At 41.0% G+C, this 17,111-nt stretch overlaps 1 protein-coding gene across 5 annotated transcripts in view; it reads left to right on the top strand.

The window, feature by feature from the left end:
* The window catches only part of CHST10 (carbohydrate sulfotransferase 10), a 34,386-nt gene extending 20,009 nt beyond the window's left edge, over positions 1-14,377 (top strand). For all 5 annotated transcript variants that reach the window (XM_034757979.1, XM_034757975.1, XM_034757976.1 and 2 more), the window contains exons 3-6: positions 2,189-2,286; positions 6,792-7,026; positions 10,682-10,787; positions 11,832-14,377. In XM_034757979.1, coding sequence (XP_034613870.1) covers positions 2,189-2,286; positions 6,792-7,026; positions 10,682-10,787; positions 11,832-12,369 — 977 coding nt within the window. In that variant the 3' untranslated portion in view covers positions 12,370-14,377. The remainder of the gene's footprint in view (positions 1-2,188; positions 2,287-6,791; positions 7,027-10,681; positions 10,788-11,831) is intronic.
* Positions 14,378-17,111: the final 2,734 nt, after the last annotated feature.

The following is a 17,111-nucleotide window of genomic DNA, read 5'->3' as shown; positions in this document are numbered from 1 at the left end:
ACCAGGACACAATAGCACTACAAACATAGAACAAGAAGATTGTAAGCCAGGGGCAGGAAAACTTTTTGGCCTGAGGGCCGCAACTGGTTTCCAAAATTGTATGGAGGGCCGGTTAGGGGAGGCTGTGCTTCCCTAAACAGCCAGGTGTGGCCCAGCCCCGCCCCCTATCCCACCCCTCCTGCTTCTCGCCCCCGGAGGAACCCCCCCAGGATCGGGGGAGGGGGAGAACAGCAGGGGAGGGGCCAGGGGCTAGCCTCCCGGGCCACGAGCTCAGGGGCCAGGCAGGAAGGTCCTGGGGCTGTAGGTTGCCCACCTCTGCTATAAGCTCTTTGGAGCAGGGGCTACTGCAGTATAAGATAAGAGACCAGGTGAAGACAGCCAACAGATGGGAACACAAGGGAACAGTCTTCCTTTTTTTCCCATTTATCTTCCTGCTCACTTCCCCTTCTCTCTTCCTCCTGTGCTACTTTGTTCTATGTATGAACAGAGTTGAATTGACAGGAAATTGAAGGGTTTCCCTAAATTTCATTTTGCTGCTGCCGTGAAGGGAAATGGCAAAATCTGATTACTTCCTCTTTACTCCAATTTTAGATTGCTGCTTTGCTCCCTGTGCAAACAGTAAAGTTAAAGTAAAAAGATCTTGTAAATTTCACTTTGCACTACAGGCATATGAATGGAGCAACAAGTGCTGGAGGGTGCCTATCTTTGTACTAGGCCAAATGGAGACAAGTGACTGTCTTCATAGAAGAAAAAAAATAGAGAGTGCTAAACTGGGGGGAAACTAGTATGACCCAACCCCTTACAATTAATACTCATAGTGAGGATTATCCTCAAAAATATTTTACTCAGTTGACAAGGGGCTTGTTTATTTTAATTTATTTTGTTTAGCAATTGTTCTTTGAATCAATTATTTGTTTTCCATATTTTATGAGTATGGCATTTTTTTCCTTCTGCCCTGGACCAAATATTCCTCTGAATGCACAGGGTCTAGGAGAAGGTAAATGCAAATTCCCCACCCTTGGTTATGCAAAAGCTTTTTGAAGGTACACCCTGAGGAGTGGGCCATTGTGAGCTGATCACCTTTTACATGAGGCCAAGATCAAAGTCCCAAGCTGTATAAAGGAAAGACTGAAATAGTCATGGTGGTTCTGAGTCTGAATCTGAGACTGTCACAAACTTGTTGCCATGGGAAAAAACCAGTTCTGAGTTCTGAAGGATTGACGCCTACCAGATCCCTTGTTGAAATTAGGGTGACCTCTGATAAGATTTTGTGTGTGTGTGTGTGTGTCGTTTTTTTTTATTGTTTTTAATATGTTTTCTATGTAATGCTTTCACCTTAAAAATAATATGTGCTTGTTTAAAAAGAGTTGTGTTGTTAACTTATAACTACAGATAATATCCGGGTTCTAGCCTCTGGAGAGAAAGCAAAGTGCAGGTATTGGCCTTTTGAGCAGTCTAGCTTGCTGGGAATATCATGATGTTAGCAGGGAATTGTGCAGTCTGGAAAAACCATGGTCAGGAGAGAGAGAGAGAGAAGTGGATGTCGGCCCAAGAGAGGTGACGGCTGAGGAGCTGGGAGCTTGGAGTGAGTGCCGTTATGAACCACAGGGAGGAATACAGGCACAGTTGCCCTGAACGGTGACATTTACAACAGGACAAACCTGCATACTAAGATGTGCAAACACTGATGGATTAATTTCCTTTTTGGCTACACTTAGCTGAGCTTATTGAAAGTAAAAATCTCCTGCTGTTAAACCCATATAGTTATGCTCATTTGTCTACTGAATATAATTTAAATATCATACATTAGTGACTCGAACAATATGTGAAATGACTAGATGAATCTTTTTTACAGCGTTGGATTTATGAATTCATGTGTTTCTCTGCTCTTCCTTATGCAATGTTAATAAAAGCCTAATAAAGACATAGGGCAATATTAATCCCTGGTGTAATTCTACTGAAATTATACTAAGGGTGAATTTGGCCCTTAGCAACCAAAATCCCAGAAGAGGACATCCTCTAAAATATTAGTGAGCCATATTGTGCCATGTTTGTTTCAATAACCTCCCATTTTAAAGCAAGCTCTAAAATGTGTGTGTTGATTCAAGAATTGATACCAGTAGTTGGCTGTAATGCAGAAATAATTGTCCATTTTTCTATAATTCTCTTCTCTCTCATTCTTATCTAGTATATGGTGTCAAGCAAGAGCCATTAATGCTGACGGCTATGACAAAAGTTGAAAAGATACAAGTGCCAGAGGAGAAATGTTTGCCTGAAGAATTTCAGGTGCCTGCTTTTGAGATAATTGTTAAGTTTGCTGAAAAATGTGTGAAAATATGGAGTTAATGAAAGAAAGCTCTTGTTTTAGGGTATCAGGAATTGCTGGACCAGAAATATGTACTTGGCCATTTTATTTAGAATAAAGTTAGGTGAACTTCATACAGTTCTTCTTGGAGTTATCATGGGGTTCACTCACTGCTGGGGCGCCTCCTTGTGGCTACACCTGGGGATTAGTTCTGAACTGGTCTGACATACCCTTCTTTGGTTGCTTGCCCCTGGTTTCTCTCTTTTTCTTTCTCTCCACTCAAGTTACTCCCTCTTTGTGACTTGCCCTGTGGTCTCTCTCTGGAGTCAAGATGCTCCCTCTTCATGTCTCAGCCCTCCGGCCAGTCACTATTTATTTCTCCTCCTCTGCGGTATCAAAGTCCCACTGGACAAGCTGTTTCAGGCAGTCTTCTGATCCACTGCCAAGTCTGTGTCACTTTCCCAGTAGCCGGTAGGGCAACCCAGACCCAGCCACTACTCCAGGTTCCAGCCCAGGGACCCTGTGCCCAGCAACCATACTCTGCTCAAGCTCTGACCCTGTTTCTGTTTCCATAGGCTCTTTCCTACCTCTCTGGACAGTGACTGCAGTGCTTTTCTCTACAGAACCCCCTCTTACCACCAGCTTCTTCTTTTTATAAGCCTATCCCAGCTCCTCCCCCAGTTGAGCATCATCAGCCGTTAGCCTTATCAGTGTCTGGCTTTCTTCCAGATACAGCCTATAAGGTTAATTGGCCTATTCTACGTGTTCAGGCCTGGTGTGGGATAGACACCCCATCACAGGGATCACAAAACTGGTTTGTGGCTATAAATCTCTTCCCCCAAATGGCGTAAGTCCCTTGTTTTCTAATAGTGAGTCAACTGAAAAACTGCCTTTCTATCTAAAGAGAAATGTGTGCTGTGTATTCAGGAGAGAATAGCATCCGTGCTGCTCACAAAGCTAGCAAAAGTGGTTGCCCTATCTGTGACAGATATGTACCACTCCAAATTCTGGGCAGCCTCTGTTGCAGTCAGTTGGGTTGCACAGTTCTTGACAGCAAAATTTGGCCCACTGTATTTATTTTTGTAATCAGACTGTCTCTCCTCCCCGCTTCTCCCCCCTTCCACTTTTGGTTCCTTTAGTCCTCTGTGCAGTCTCTCTGTTTTTGTCTTTTGCTCTGCCTGCTCCATTCCACTTTTCCCCCGCACTCTCTTTCTGCTTTTATTGTGTACTCTCTGCTCCACATCTCAAGGTTTCACCTAAGCAGAACATGAACCCAATAGACTTCATTACAGGTTGAACTTTCTAGCATGCAATTTTGAGTGATTGGAAATTAGGCAAAACAAGTCTGGTACTCTCTAATTTACAGAGACATGCCAGTAACCCCAGGTCATGGAGTAAAGAACTGATGAGGGAGGCTGTTCTGGTGTTGTTCTGAGGGCAGAATCTTTTCCCCACTGTCTCAAGTCATGTTATGGCTGATTTTTTGCATGTAGAGGTTGTCGTTGAAGTCGTTACCAGAATGCTCAAACCAAGAAAGCCCCGGGTTTTGGACAGTACTTTGATGTAAGGCTGGCAATATTGTAAGTGTATAAAATCTGCCCTTGCATATCTGGGAAAGAATAATGAAGTGCCTGGATCCAGTACCATCTCCCCCATGACTCTATGACAGCTTGAAGTGCTGAGCAGTGCTGTTAATCCAGAATACATGCAAAGGGGATGTTTACAGTCAGACAAGCAATCTGCTAGGTTTTTCAGATTTCATTATGGCCAAGAGAGATTGGAGACGAGTAGCAGCAGAAAGCAAGATCCTGTTTTCCCATGGAGAATTGGGGTGGAAAACAAAAAGGCTTTTAATTAGCCTCCTTACGTATGTTTCACAGACACTTTGCTTGAAGCTTTTGACACTTTGAATGCCAACATGGATGACAGTGCTTGGCTTTCCAAGCTCCCTTAATCAAATCCTTCTGAATTTTACCTGTTTAGCAGTGAGCTCAAAGTGAATAACGGACTTATTCAAGAAAATAAGATGAGAAAAATAAGAAAATATTCTTTCACAATATGTTTCTAACATTTGTGCTGAGGTCGGCAGTGACAATAAGAAATCTATAAGGATAGTATGAATAGAATGCAGCTGGAACCAATAACATGGGGGATTAAGGGCTGTCGGTAGCCACACCATAGTTAAGGTTGTAGCTGAATTTTTCTTATAAATCAGATTTTGTCCCATCCTTCTTCTAAAATCCAAAAGCTGGTAGTCAGGCCTGGGGCAAAGGTAAATTTTTTTCCCGCATTTGAAGTTAATGGTGCCTGGTAGCCTAGAAATGGAGGTGTTCAGCAGAGTCGACAAAGCTTTCCAACTTTTTACTGTTTTGCACCAAGAGACAATATGAAAAGGGAGGAAAAACGAGAGGCAACTTTGAGTGAAAATTAGTTTGTGAAAATGTGTGTTTTTCCTCAGTATCCAACCACTCTATATAAAATTTAGTTCTCTGGACTCATCTAGTTGAGATCTAGTGCACAGGACCAAATATTACTTGACTGAACACTAACTTCAAAAGTTATTGTAGATAGCAGTATCAAGATAGCTCATTGGCTTAGACTCACTTAAAATAACTGCTAGAGATGTAAGGACACTTTTTCTTTCATTTGTTTTCTTTTAATCCCATCTTCCCATTTTTAAATGAAAGTTTCTAGACCTTTTCCTTAAAGAATCAGGCCTCACAGTGTAAACCAATCTCTAGGGAAGCTTGTTAGTAGAAAATACAGATCTTTTCCCCCCACAAAATTGAAGTTAATCAGGCAAGCTATTTATAAATAAGGAGCTCCCTCTTTTTTTTTTTTTTTTTTAGTCGCCACAGTTCTGCCAGATACTTGCTTGAGACCAGAAAGTGGGAGGCAATTAAAATGGAAGGATCCTAATTCATCTATTCAAGGGGAAGGGTGAATGTTGACACCTTCTGTTGTTGATCCTCTTCCTCCTGCCCCTGCCAAGCCCCTGCTAACCCCAGTACTCCCTTCTGTAGACCTCCTAAGGTGCTGACTTCCTGTGGATATTAAGAGGCCCAGTGGAGATGGATGGGGTAAGGAGAGCTTGGAGGTGCAGTGGGGAAGAAGGTCATGGAGAGTGCTAGCACATTGAGGAGGTTGTATCACTCAGGGAAAAATTGGAGGTTGGGTAGCAGAACAGAAATGCAGAAGGAGAGCATAAGAAGCATTGAAGAAGGGGCAGAATGTGCTTCAAGCCTTACGTTTCTTCTTGTCCCTTCTCTTAAGCTGTAGGTTGTTCACCAAGGCGTCCCCCACTCTCCGAAAGATGTAAGGTGCTTGTTGCAGACGCCCTTCTTCAGAGGATCAAATCACTTCCGTTTAGATTGCCTGTCACATGTTTGACCTTAAGTCTCTATACGTATTAACCCTTGTTCTGAGGCTAATGCAGAAAGGCCATAAGCTTTATTACCCTGCAAGATCTGTAGGGCTGTACCAGCTTTCAGCCTCATAAACCCAAGCTGCTTTACTTTAAACTGTTAATCTGTGGGTCTTTTGGGGAGTGGAATTTCCCTAAGCATTCCAATGTCTCACTTTAACAGAATCAGAATGCTCTGTATGCTTTCTGGAAAGCCAACACCTAACACTGAATGAAATAATTGTAGATATGACCATTTCCATAAAGCAGAGCTTGAGCTGTTTACCCTGATGTGTTCTTAAGATATTACTGCTGTTACTCTGAAATCTATGATCTCTGCTTGTCTTTCTGAGTGATGGGTTGCTATTTGATTAAGTAGTTCCTCCTCCCCACCCAGAATAGCGCTAAGGCCTGCCTCTACTGCTGTGCAAAACTTTCCCAAGCAGCTGCAGAGTGAAAGGACGTTAATGTTTGCTTCATTGCTGCCCATTGTGGGTTCTGAAGAGTGTTCGTGAAACTGAGCAGAATTTGGTCAACCTTACTTTGCTGCAGCTTGGAGAAACAGATGCATTGGGGCTGTCTGTGTGTGCAGATACAGGAAGTCAGCACAGCGTCAGTTTGCATACGGAAGGTTATCTTCCCATCCATAAGGGCTAAAAATCTTTTATGTTTCAAATGAAAACTTAATTTCTGCTGAAACTGATGGCTTAGCTCTGCCTTCCCACCACCTGGAAAATTTCCTACATGCCACTGCACTTAGATAAGGGATTTTAAGTTCTGGTAAAAGCATGGTTTGTTCCTTTCTATACAGACTAGGCCAAACTTGATAAAAATTGCTGTATAGAAAGGTTCTTACTCTCCTAGATAATGATTGAAAATCACCAGCCTCTGTAGTAGCAACACTGAGGAAGCCAACAGAAACCAACTGGGATGATGTAAATTTAGCAATATTTTTTATACAGAATGGGGGGGGGGACATAATATATACTTTACTAGAATACTGGATTTGACTGCTTGGGCTCTTACTCTCTAAAATTTGATCTAGAAGTTAAACTTTTGCTTGTTTTTGTTTTTTTTAATAAGCCGACTGGAAACGTTTTTTCTGAAGATCCGATGCACCAACCCCTAGTCCATGTGAAAAGGATTGAGCTTCTCAAGAATGTGTGCAGAGATGCAGCGTTGAGAAATCTCTCTCATACTACCATTTCCAAGTTTGTCTTGGACCGAATATTTGTTTGTGACAAGCACAAGATCCTGTTCTGTCAGACTCCGAAAGTGGGCAACACTCAATGGAAAAAAGTCTTGATTGTTTTAAATGGTACCTACTTGCTATAATGAGTGTAAGATTTTTGTTTGAGGGGGAAAGGGCAGAATCACTAGAATGAGGGAAGCATTAAAACTAATTTCTTAACATTCTTCTTTACAAACAGTTACTTAATTCCACTCATTCATTCCTTGCGGTTCCTTTTAGTCCTTTTTAAATGTCTCCTTTTTGAAAAATTAAAAATTACCTGCTTTCTGCTAGAATAAATATCACTGTAGCTTACCTCAGAAGTGATTTATCTGAGCCATTGAGGATTTATTTGGTGGATTTATTCTCACTGCAGGCCGGGCACCCTGTGAGTAGAATTTTTAAACAAGTGAATCGTAAAGGATCGTAATCCCCTAAACCAGGGTAATTTAAATCCTGTGACTTGAACCCAACAACAAAAGGAACAATTGTGTTTTCAGTTTGGCAGCTGCTGCAGGTCTGTAACACTGGGATTTTGTATATACATTATTAATGGGCCATGGCATGAGTGAATAAGAATCAGTCATACAATTAAGGGTGTAGAATTGTAGCCTGGTCAGTGAAAATAAATTGTAGAATGACTTAAAACAAGAGAAAAGGAACAATGTTGTGATTTATGTTAAAATAACATTCTGACAGGTGCATGTTCTCTCTCTCTCTGTCTATATATATCTTTGAAGTGCTATGGTATGCGAACAAAAATAATTAACGTCATCAAGGCTATATCTCAAGGTGCAGCTTGCACAGTTAAAGTAAATGCAAACTTGGGTGAATGGTTTAATGCAGGGGTAGGCAACCTATGGCACACGTGCCGAAGGCGACAGGTGAGCTGATTTTCAGTGGCACTCACACTGTCCGTGTCCTGGCCACCAGTCCGGGGGGCTCTGCATTTTAATTTAATTTTAAATGAAGCTTCTTAAACATTTTAAAAACCTATTTACTGTACATACAACAATAGTTTAGTTATATATTATAGACTTATAGAAAGAGACCTTCTAAAAACGTTAAAATATATTACTGGCACGCGAAACCTTAAATTAGAGTGAATAAATGAAGACTCGGCACACCACTTCTGAAAGGTTGCCAACCCCGGGTTTAATGTAATCACTGATGTCAAACAAGGATGAATTCTCTAATCTCTCCCATTTGGTATTGCCACCAAGTTCATTCTGGAAAAAAGTGTAGATGAATACAACACAGGCATCACATGGCTTGACAACAGTACAATATTAGATCTAGATAGTGTTGACGACGTAGCTTTTCTGAGTGACTGCTCAACAAACACGTAAGTAAAGACCAAAAGTCCAGCATTGCAAAAAAGACAGGGTTAGTAACTAATTATGAAAAAACAAATCTAATCGGAACCCGAGTAACTCCCAACTCAAGTATTATAGTAGAAGACAAAGGGATACAAAAGATGAGTCCATTCACATATTTTGGCAGTACAGTGCAAGCCTGTGGGGATGTCCAAAAAGAAATAATCATAGAATATCATAGAATATCAGGGTTGGAAGGGACCTCAGGAGGTCATCTAGTCCAACCCCCTGCATAATGTTATGAATTGGCAAGACAACAGCTGCATTCACCATCTTAAACAAGATTTGGTCATACAGAAATCTACCATTTAAAGACCAAACTACAAAGCTTGAACACAAATGTTGTTTCTACCTTAGCATATGAATGTGAAAGCTGGAAATCCACTAAAGGTAGAGACAGACAACTAAATGATTTTGGAAGCAAATGCCTCATGAAAATACTAGATATTGAATTAAATGAATTATAATGAATCTCAGATTCATCAGAAACTTCAATTACTCTTTATCTCTAGAGTTGTCCAGAAAAGATGATGAAAATGTCTGGGACATGAGTTAAGAATGAAGCCAGAGCATCTGCCACGGGGCAGCTAGAGGAACACGTAAAAGGGGCTGGTGGAAAGATTGCCTCCACTGAACAGTACTAAGAGAGGGAAAACATATGGGACTTAGAGGACATGCAAAGAGTGGCTCAGGATAGACATAGATGGTGGAGCTTTGTCTGGGCCTTAAGCAATGTCTGATAGCGCAGGAAGGATTCAGATCCAGATGTTCATACTCAGTAAAGCTTTGCAATAAGCACAACAGGATTGATCATTAGATATAGAGAGCATCTTACCTCCACCTTACTGGTTCAAATCCAGCCCAGCTTGATAGTGACAGAAAGTTGTTACCATTTGATTGTCGGTGGCCTATGTAAGATGCATTTGGTGGACTTGTTCCAGTTCCCAGCAGGCAGGTGCCTGCTAACAAGCACCACCACCACCACTAATCACATCCTTATTGAGCAGCCTCAGCAGACAGGCCTAATAATAGAGTAGGTGCCCTAGAGATGATCTTTGCAGATCAGGGTTGATGTACGCTCCTAGGGCAGTATGGAGTAATTGACACTGCCATTGCTTATGCTGTAACTTCGCTCTGAATTAATAAAGGACTTCAGTGTCCTAGGCTGTCAAGTCTGGCATTTGCCAGCATTAAATTCACACAAGAAAAGGGGAGGACAAAAAGCATTAATTATAAAACTGGCAAGACTGAGGACATTAAGATTCCAAGCTGTGTGAATTAGTCACTGCAGCCTTATCGACACTAGGCATTTTTCTGAAACATGTTTCCTGGGACCAGTGCGATTCCAGTGGTGGGAGCACTCGTGTATAGATGGGCACGGTGGCTTTCATGGAGACTTGCTAGTTTGATGACTCTGCACTTGTCCTTCCACCCACGTGGAATTCCACTGAGTTCCATGGTGCTCTATATTGGCACGTCACTGCAGGATTGGGGTCTTAAACTAGCATTTACCCTCTCCTGCACCTCATGTGCCTACAGAACGACTGATAAACTAACACCCGGATGCTCGCCATTCTGAATGTGTTATGTATTTTATTCTCTTATGCAACATGGAAGGATCTGAAGTTTGGTAGTTTTCAGCATAGTGTTTTGTTTAATTAAAAAAGGACCCAAGCAAAGAAAGTTTGCCAGGAGCCTGACAGTGAAGTGTTTCGAGTTAACATGGTTCAGGTATCAAGTATCAGAGGGGTAGCCGTGTTAGTCTGGATCTGTAAAAAGCAACAAAGAGTCCTGTGGCACCTTATAGACCAACAGATGTATTGGTGCATAAGCTTTCGTGGGTGAATACTGACAAAGTGGGTAGTCACCCACGAAAGCTTATGCTCCAATACATCTGTTAGTCTATAAGGTGCCACAGGACTCCGTGTTGCTTTTTACATGGTTCAGGTAGACACTTTACAGTGTTTCCTGTTTGCTGGAAACTAAACCAAAAAAGCCAATCCCTCCCGCAAAGCTAAGCTTCAGAGTCTTTCCAACTGGGTTATGTGGGAGGAAAGTTGTGGGAAGGGAGGGGAGGGCTGACAAATAAGGCTTGTTTAATATGCATTATTGAGAGACTTGAACACTGGTTTGGTTTAGACAGGAGTTGTCATGTTACAAATCTCCAAATCTGTATTCTTTTGAGTGTTGAAAAGCCGTTAGTGTTGCAATCTGAATCTTCCCTTATTTAACAGCTTTTGTACCTAGTAACCATAGCTACTAATGCCACAGAAGAGAGAGAAACCAAATAAAAACACCACTATGAGACAAATACCCTTCCCCACCTCTTTTAAAGGTAACCTTTTCTGTCTATTTTCTTTATCTAGGAGCATTTTCTTCCATAGAAGAGATCCCAGAGAACATAGTACATGACCATGAGAAGAACGGACTTCCACGCTTATCCTCCTTCAGTGATTCTGAAATTCAAAAACGGTAAGAGGTGATTTCCCAGGGAGATAGGTTTCTGAACCAGAGAGGAAAATTGGAGGATCACACATTAAAATGCAGATCGAACCAAGGAGATCTCAGTTTCTGTTACACTGGTGTTACCACTGGTGTAACTCTGCTGATTCTGTTGATGTTGGTGTTACCATCTCATGTTCACTTCAGAGGAGTAAAACCAAAGTTACTGGTGAAATGGAGTGGAGACTCAAACCCAGGCTGTGCTTAGATGTGCTTAGGTTTTCTCTGGTTCATCTGTTACTTATATAACACCATAAGTGCTCAGGGTATTTTAAATAAAAGATAGACAAAGATTCCTTTCTCAGAAAAACTTACAATCTAAGGGCCAGATTGTGCCACCTCTATTCACATCAACAAGTGCCTTACTTCATAAGTAATGCTACTGAAATCAGTTGGGTCCCGAGGTTGAGGAAGAGGGAGGATAGGAACAAAATGATTGTGGTCACTTAGGAGACTTGTGCCTAGATGGTTATGAAAATGTAGTTTTTTGTTGGGTATAAGACTAAGGGTTTTTATAAGCCACCTTGAAGAATTGGTTTTCAGAAGGGATAGTTCCATAACAGAAAGGTGACATCTCATTTGAGGCCAGGTCCAAAGCCCAAAGCTCATTTGAGCTCAGGTTTGAAGTCAGTGGAATGATTCCCATTGCTTTTAATGGCCTTTGAATCAGGTCCCTGGAAATGCGTACGCTGTAAGAGTAATCCTGGATAAGATTTTTCCTAGAAACTTCACCACATGCCCTAGAGGACATGGATTCAGCTATTTTGTCTCCTATGAGTAACCCTGCTTAATAGGTGACCATTTGTATATTCTGTTTTGTGTTAAAACAAGTAAAACATTTTATTTCAAATGCTATTGGTAGTGGTATTCAGAGATAGGTGAAAAGTGGGCTATTTCTTACAAGTCATATTCTTGATGTTTCAGAGGTCGTATTTTATCTCAGTTTTGTAGCTCTTTGATACTTAGTTCACTTTTTCTATCTGTTTAATCCCTTCCATTTCTGTTTTCCTTTAGACTGAATTTATACTTCAAGTTTTTTATTGTAAGAGATCCATTTGAAAGACTTATTTCTGCATTTAAGGACAAGTTTGTCCACAATCCTCGATTTGAACCTTGGTACAGGCATGAAATTGCTCCTGGCATTATTCGGAAATACAGGAAGAATCGCACAGAGACCAGGGGGCTGCAGTTTGAGGACTTTGTGCGCTATTTGGGGGACCCTAACCACCGATGGCTAGATGTTCAGTTTGGTGATCACATAATTCATTGGGTAACATACGTGGAACTTTGTGCCCCATGTGAAATAACGTATAGTGTGATTGGACACCATGAAACCCTGGAGGATGATGCTCCATATATCTTGAAAGAAGCAGGAATAGACCATCTGGTATCATATCCCACAATTCCACCAGGAATAACGGTATACAACAAAACAAAGGTAGAGCATTATTTCTCAGGCATTAGCAAGAGAGATATAAGACACCTATATGCCCGCTTTGAAGGAGACTTTAAACTCTTTGGATATCGGGAACCAGATTTCTTGCTAAACTGATGCCTAGAAACTGTGAAGACGTGTCTATCAGATTAAACTAAAGCATATGAATACCAGCTGCAGCACTGACAGAACTGAGATTAACAATACTGTACCATTGTTTTCTAGTTTTTTGATGTTGCTCCATTTTTCAGTGGAATATTTGTCACACGAACAATTAGGGGTTCCTAACTGTTAGCCACTGACCATGTTTTCAACATATGACACTGCAGTCTTCTATTGTGAATTAAATCTGACACTTATCCCCTTTTCCCGAGGAAAAAGAGGAAGAAACCAATAGGCTATAAAAGAACATCAAATAGAATGCAATGTAAAATGTTGTAAAGCATTTCGTAAAGATACCAGTTTTGCTGTAGTATAGCTTTGGGAAATGTAAGGGGACCTGATGCTTATAAAAAGAAATGTGGAGTCTCTCATGGGCTATGAAAACTAGAGGCTGACAAAGGACCAAAAACTGACAATGCGCTAGATGAGCAAAAGATGTCCAGAGTCTGCTGTGTGGCTGCTATAATCGTTGTGCTGAGCTACTGCTGTTTTTTGCGATACACATAAAATGAGTCTAACTTGACAGAAGCTTCAGTCCTATCCAAAAAGGGCAGATTCCAGAGGCCGTTTGTTTTTATTTTGTGTCATGGCGTTATCTGTACTTACTACTGGTCCATCAGGCCACATAGTTGTTCATTTTTTTAATTGTTAACTTCCAAGTTTGTATATTGTCTGAAAACTTGAGGTGGAGCATAGATCCCAACAAGAAACTCGGAAGAATTGTTGGGGAGACTTTGAGGAAAACTAATTAAAAAGTAAAGATGAATTGTATTTGCAAGAGCAAATATAGAAGCCAAGACCCGCTTTCTAAATACTGTGCATTTTAACATTGTTTATTTTCTAATGTTTCAGGCTGTTACAAATATTAAATAAGCCATGAAAACAAGAAAGCATATGAACATAAAAGTTGCCATAATTATTTGGACCAATCGTCCAGCCACTCCAGTATCCTGCTCCCAGCAGTGATCAGTACCTGATGCTTCAGAGAAAAACAAATCCCCTCCCAAAATGTACCTCCCCAATTCTAAATGGGTAGATTCATTCTAGACTCTTCCCGGTGATCAGTTGGCATAATGCCCTAAATCAAAGGTGCCCAAACTTTTTGCCACCAGCTTTGGCAACTTGCCAGGAGTTCAAGAGCTACACTTGTGCATAAATTTTAAAAGCAAAATTAAATTAACACAACCATAGTATTTGCCTGTGCGTGCATTGTTCCTGTTTGCTTACGAGAAGTCTTTTTGTTTTTTAATTCACCAGCAATAAAAACCTGTGGTTGATCAGCTTTGCCCCCATCCTGCAGTAAGTGGCAGAGGGAAGACCACAGTTGCATTTTAGGAATCACAGAGTCATATTTGGCTGCCGAGCTGCATTTTTGGCATCTCTCTCCTAAAGGATGAATTTTGAATATAATAGTGTCTCAACTTACATGTCTAGAATCATTAACAATGGCCAGAAAGTTATGGGGTCTCTCTTTCTAAATCCAGCCACAGTATTTGTCTGGATAGCCTCCTGTGGCAGGGCAAAGGAAGTATCTTACACCTGTGAACTTAAAAAAGGAAAACCAGTGCCAAATCGGACATGGGCTGCTGTTCGCAAAAAGGAAGTGCTTTAGTAGCTGGATGTGATTCCAGAAGCATATTGACAGACTGATTGGTAGAAGGGAGAATTGTTACTGGGCATTGTTACAAAAGAACAGTCTAAGGTGGCAAAGCTTGAAGTGCTCTTGTTTTTCTTGAAAAAGCAGCAGTTACAATGTCTTAGATTTGTTATTTCTTAACTGGTAATTAAAGGATGTAACAGCTCAGTTATTTTTATATGAAGTCATAGAAAAGTATATTGTTAAATCCATTTCAGAGCTAATGAGCTGATTACCTCTCTACTGTATTAAAATGTAACAATGTGAATAATGTATAGTGAATTAAGGCCTTAAAGTTTAATCCTAATAAAGGTGAAGTAGAATTTTTCTCTCTCAAGCAAAAGATACTGATCACATAACTGTGTCTGGTTTTATTCTTCTTAGTATAGTGTTTGGTGCTAGAGTTCTAATGCAGTGACCTACTAAATTCAATTAAATTACTATTCTGTGACTTTTTTCTAATGGTTCCATACTACTAGCTCTGTGCTCCTACACTTTACAGTCTGGGATTGGAATGCTCATGATCTTTTTCTCAATTTGTAAGTGAAATATACTAAAACAATATCCCACTTTTTCCATGTGGAAATCTTCATTCTTTTGTGGTTAATAGCATTTCAGGAATAACTGTGGATGAATATTATAGAAACTGCTTAACACTCAGGTCATGTCTATGCTAGAAAGTTAGGTCAACACAAGGTATGTTGACGTAAAATTAAAAAAGGTATATCTCCATATATATATATTCATCTCATAGAACTGGAAGGGACCCTGAAAGGTCATTGAGTCCAGCTCCCTGCCTTCACTAGCAGGACCAAGGACTGATTTTGCCCCAGATCCCTAAGTGGCCTCCTCAAGGATTGAAACTCACAACCCCAGGTTTAGCAGGCCAATGCTCAAATCACTGAGCTATCCTTCCCCTCCACTGCCACTTCAGAGAGTATAATGAAAGTTTCAATGAGATCTCTTAGGAGAATTCATTGCTATAAGAGAGGAGGAGTACCACACTAAAATGAGAGGACCAGGCTTAAGAAGGAGGGCTAGGCTAAAATGGTGAAATCCATGCAGGAGGAAGAGAGGAGAGGCAGACGAATGGGAGAGTGGAGCAAGAAAGCCCGCAACATGGGGAGCAGTGGCCCACGTAGGGTGCACACGGAACCCATGAGGCAAGGTGGAGGCCTTCCACCCCAGCTCCTTTGAGACTTGTCATAAGAACGGCCATACTGGGTCAGACCAATGGTCCATCTAGCCCAGTATCCTGTCTTCCGACAGTGACCTATGCCAGGTGCTTCAGAGGGGATGAAGAGAACAGGTAATCACCAAGTGATCCATCCCCTGTCATTCCAAGCTTCTGGCAAACAGAGGCTAGGCATACTTCAGAGCATGGTTTCGCATTCCTTCCCATCTTGGCTCATAGCCACAGATGGATCTATCCTCCATAAACTTAACTAGTTCTTTTTTTAATCCTGTCAGTCTTGGCCTTCAAGCATCCTCTGGCAAAGAGTTCCACAGATTGACTGTGTGCTGTGTGAAGAAATACTTCCTTTTGTTTGTTTTAAACCTGCTGCCTATTAATTTCATTGGGTGACTCCTAGTTCTCAAAATGGCAAATGAAATTTAATGTGGATAAATGTAAAGTAATGCACATTGGAAAAAATATCCCCAACTATACATACAATATGATGGGGGCTAATTTAGCTACAACAAATCAGGAAAAAGATCTTGGAGTCATTGTGGATAGTTCTCTGAAGATGTCCACGCAGTGTGCAGAGGCGGTCAAAAAAGCAAACAGGGTATTAGGAAACATTAAAAAGGGGATAGAGAATAAGATGGAGAATATATTATTGCCCTTATATAAATCAATGGTACGCCCACATCTTGAATACTGTGTACAGATGTGGTCTCATCTCAAAAAAAGATATACTGGCACTAGAAAAGGTTCAGAGAAGGGCAACTAAAATGATTAGGGGTTTGGAGAAGGTTCCATATGAGGAGAGATTAAAGAGACTAGGACTTTTCAGCTTGGAAAAGAGGAGACTAAGGGGGGATATGATAGAGATATAAAATTATGAGTGATGTGGAGAAAGTAGATAAGGAAAAGTTATTTACTTATACCCATAATACAAGAACTAGGGGTCACCAAATGAAATTAATAGGCAACAGGTTTAAAACAAAAGGAAGTTCTTCACACAGCGCACAGTCAACTTGTGGAACTCCTTACCTGAGGAGGTTGTGAAGGCTAGGACTATAACAGGGTTTAAAAGAACTGGATAAATTCATGGAGGTTAAGTCCATTAATGGCTATTAGCCATGATGGGTAAGGAATAGTGTCCCTAGACTCTGTTTGTCAGAGGGTGGAGATGGATGGCAGGAGAGAGATCACTTGATCATTACCTGTTAAGTTCACTCCCTCTGGGGCACTTGGCATTGGCCACTGTTGGTAGACAGGATACTGGGCTAGATGGACCTTTGGTCTGACCCAGTATGGCCGTTCTTGTGTTATGAGAAGGAGTAAGTAACATTTCCTTATTTACTTTCTCCACACCAGTCATGATTTTATAGACCTCTATCATATTCCTCCTTAGTCGTCTCTTTTCCAAGATGAAAAGTCCCAGTCTTATTCATCTCTCCTCATACCCCAATCATTTTTGTTGCCCTTTTCTGAACCTTTTCCAATTCCAATATATCTTTTTTAAGATGGAGCGACCAGATCTGCACTCAGTGATCAAGCTGTGGCCATACCATGGATTTAGAGGCATTATGATATTTTCTTTCTTACTAGCTATCCCTTTCCTAATGATTCCCAACATCGTTAGCATTTTTGACTGCCACTGCACGTTGAGCGGATGTTTTCAGAGAACTATCTACAATGACTCCAAGATCTCTTTCTTGAGTGGTAACGGCTAATTTGGACCCCATCATTTTATATTTATACCTGGAATTCTGTTTTCTGATGTGCATGACTTTGTATTTATCAACACTGAATTTCATCTGCCATTTTGTTGCCCAGTCACCCAGTTTTGTGAGATCCCTTTGTAACTCTTTGCAGTCAGCTTTGGACTTA

The sequence above is a fragment of the Trachemys scripta genome, chromosome 1, assembly GCF_013100865.1.
Source record: "Trachemys scripta elegans isolate TJP31775 chromosome 1, CAS_Tse_1.0, whole genome shotgun sequence".
Classification (NCBI taxonomy): Eukaryota; Metazoa; Chordata; order Testudines; family Emydidae; genus Trachemys; species Trachemys scripta.
The sequence above is the reverse complement of the archived record's forward strand: the minus strand, read 5'-3'. Positions and strand labels throughout refer to the sequence as shown.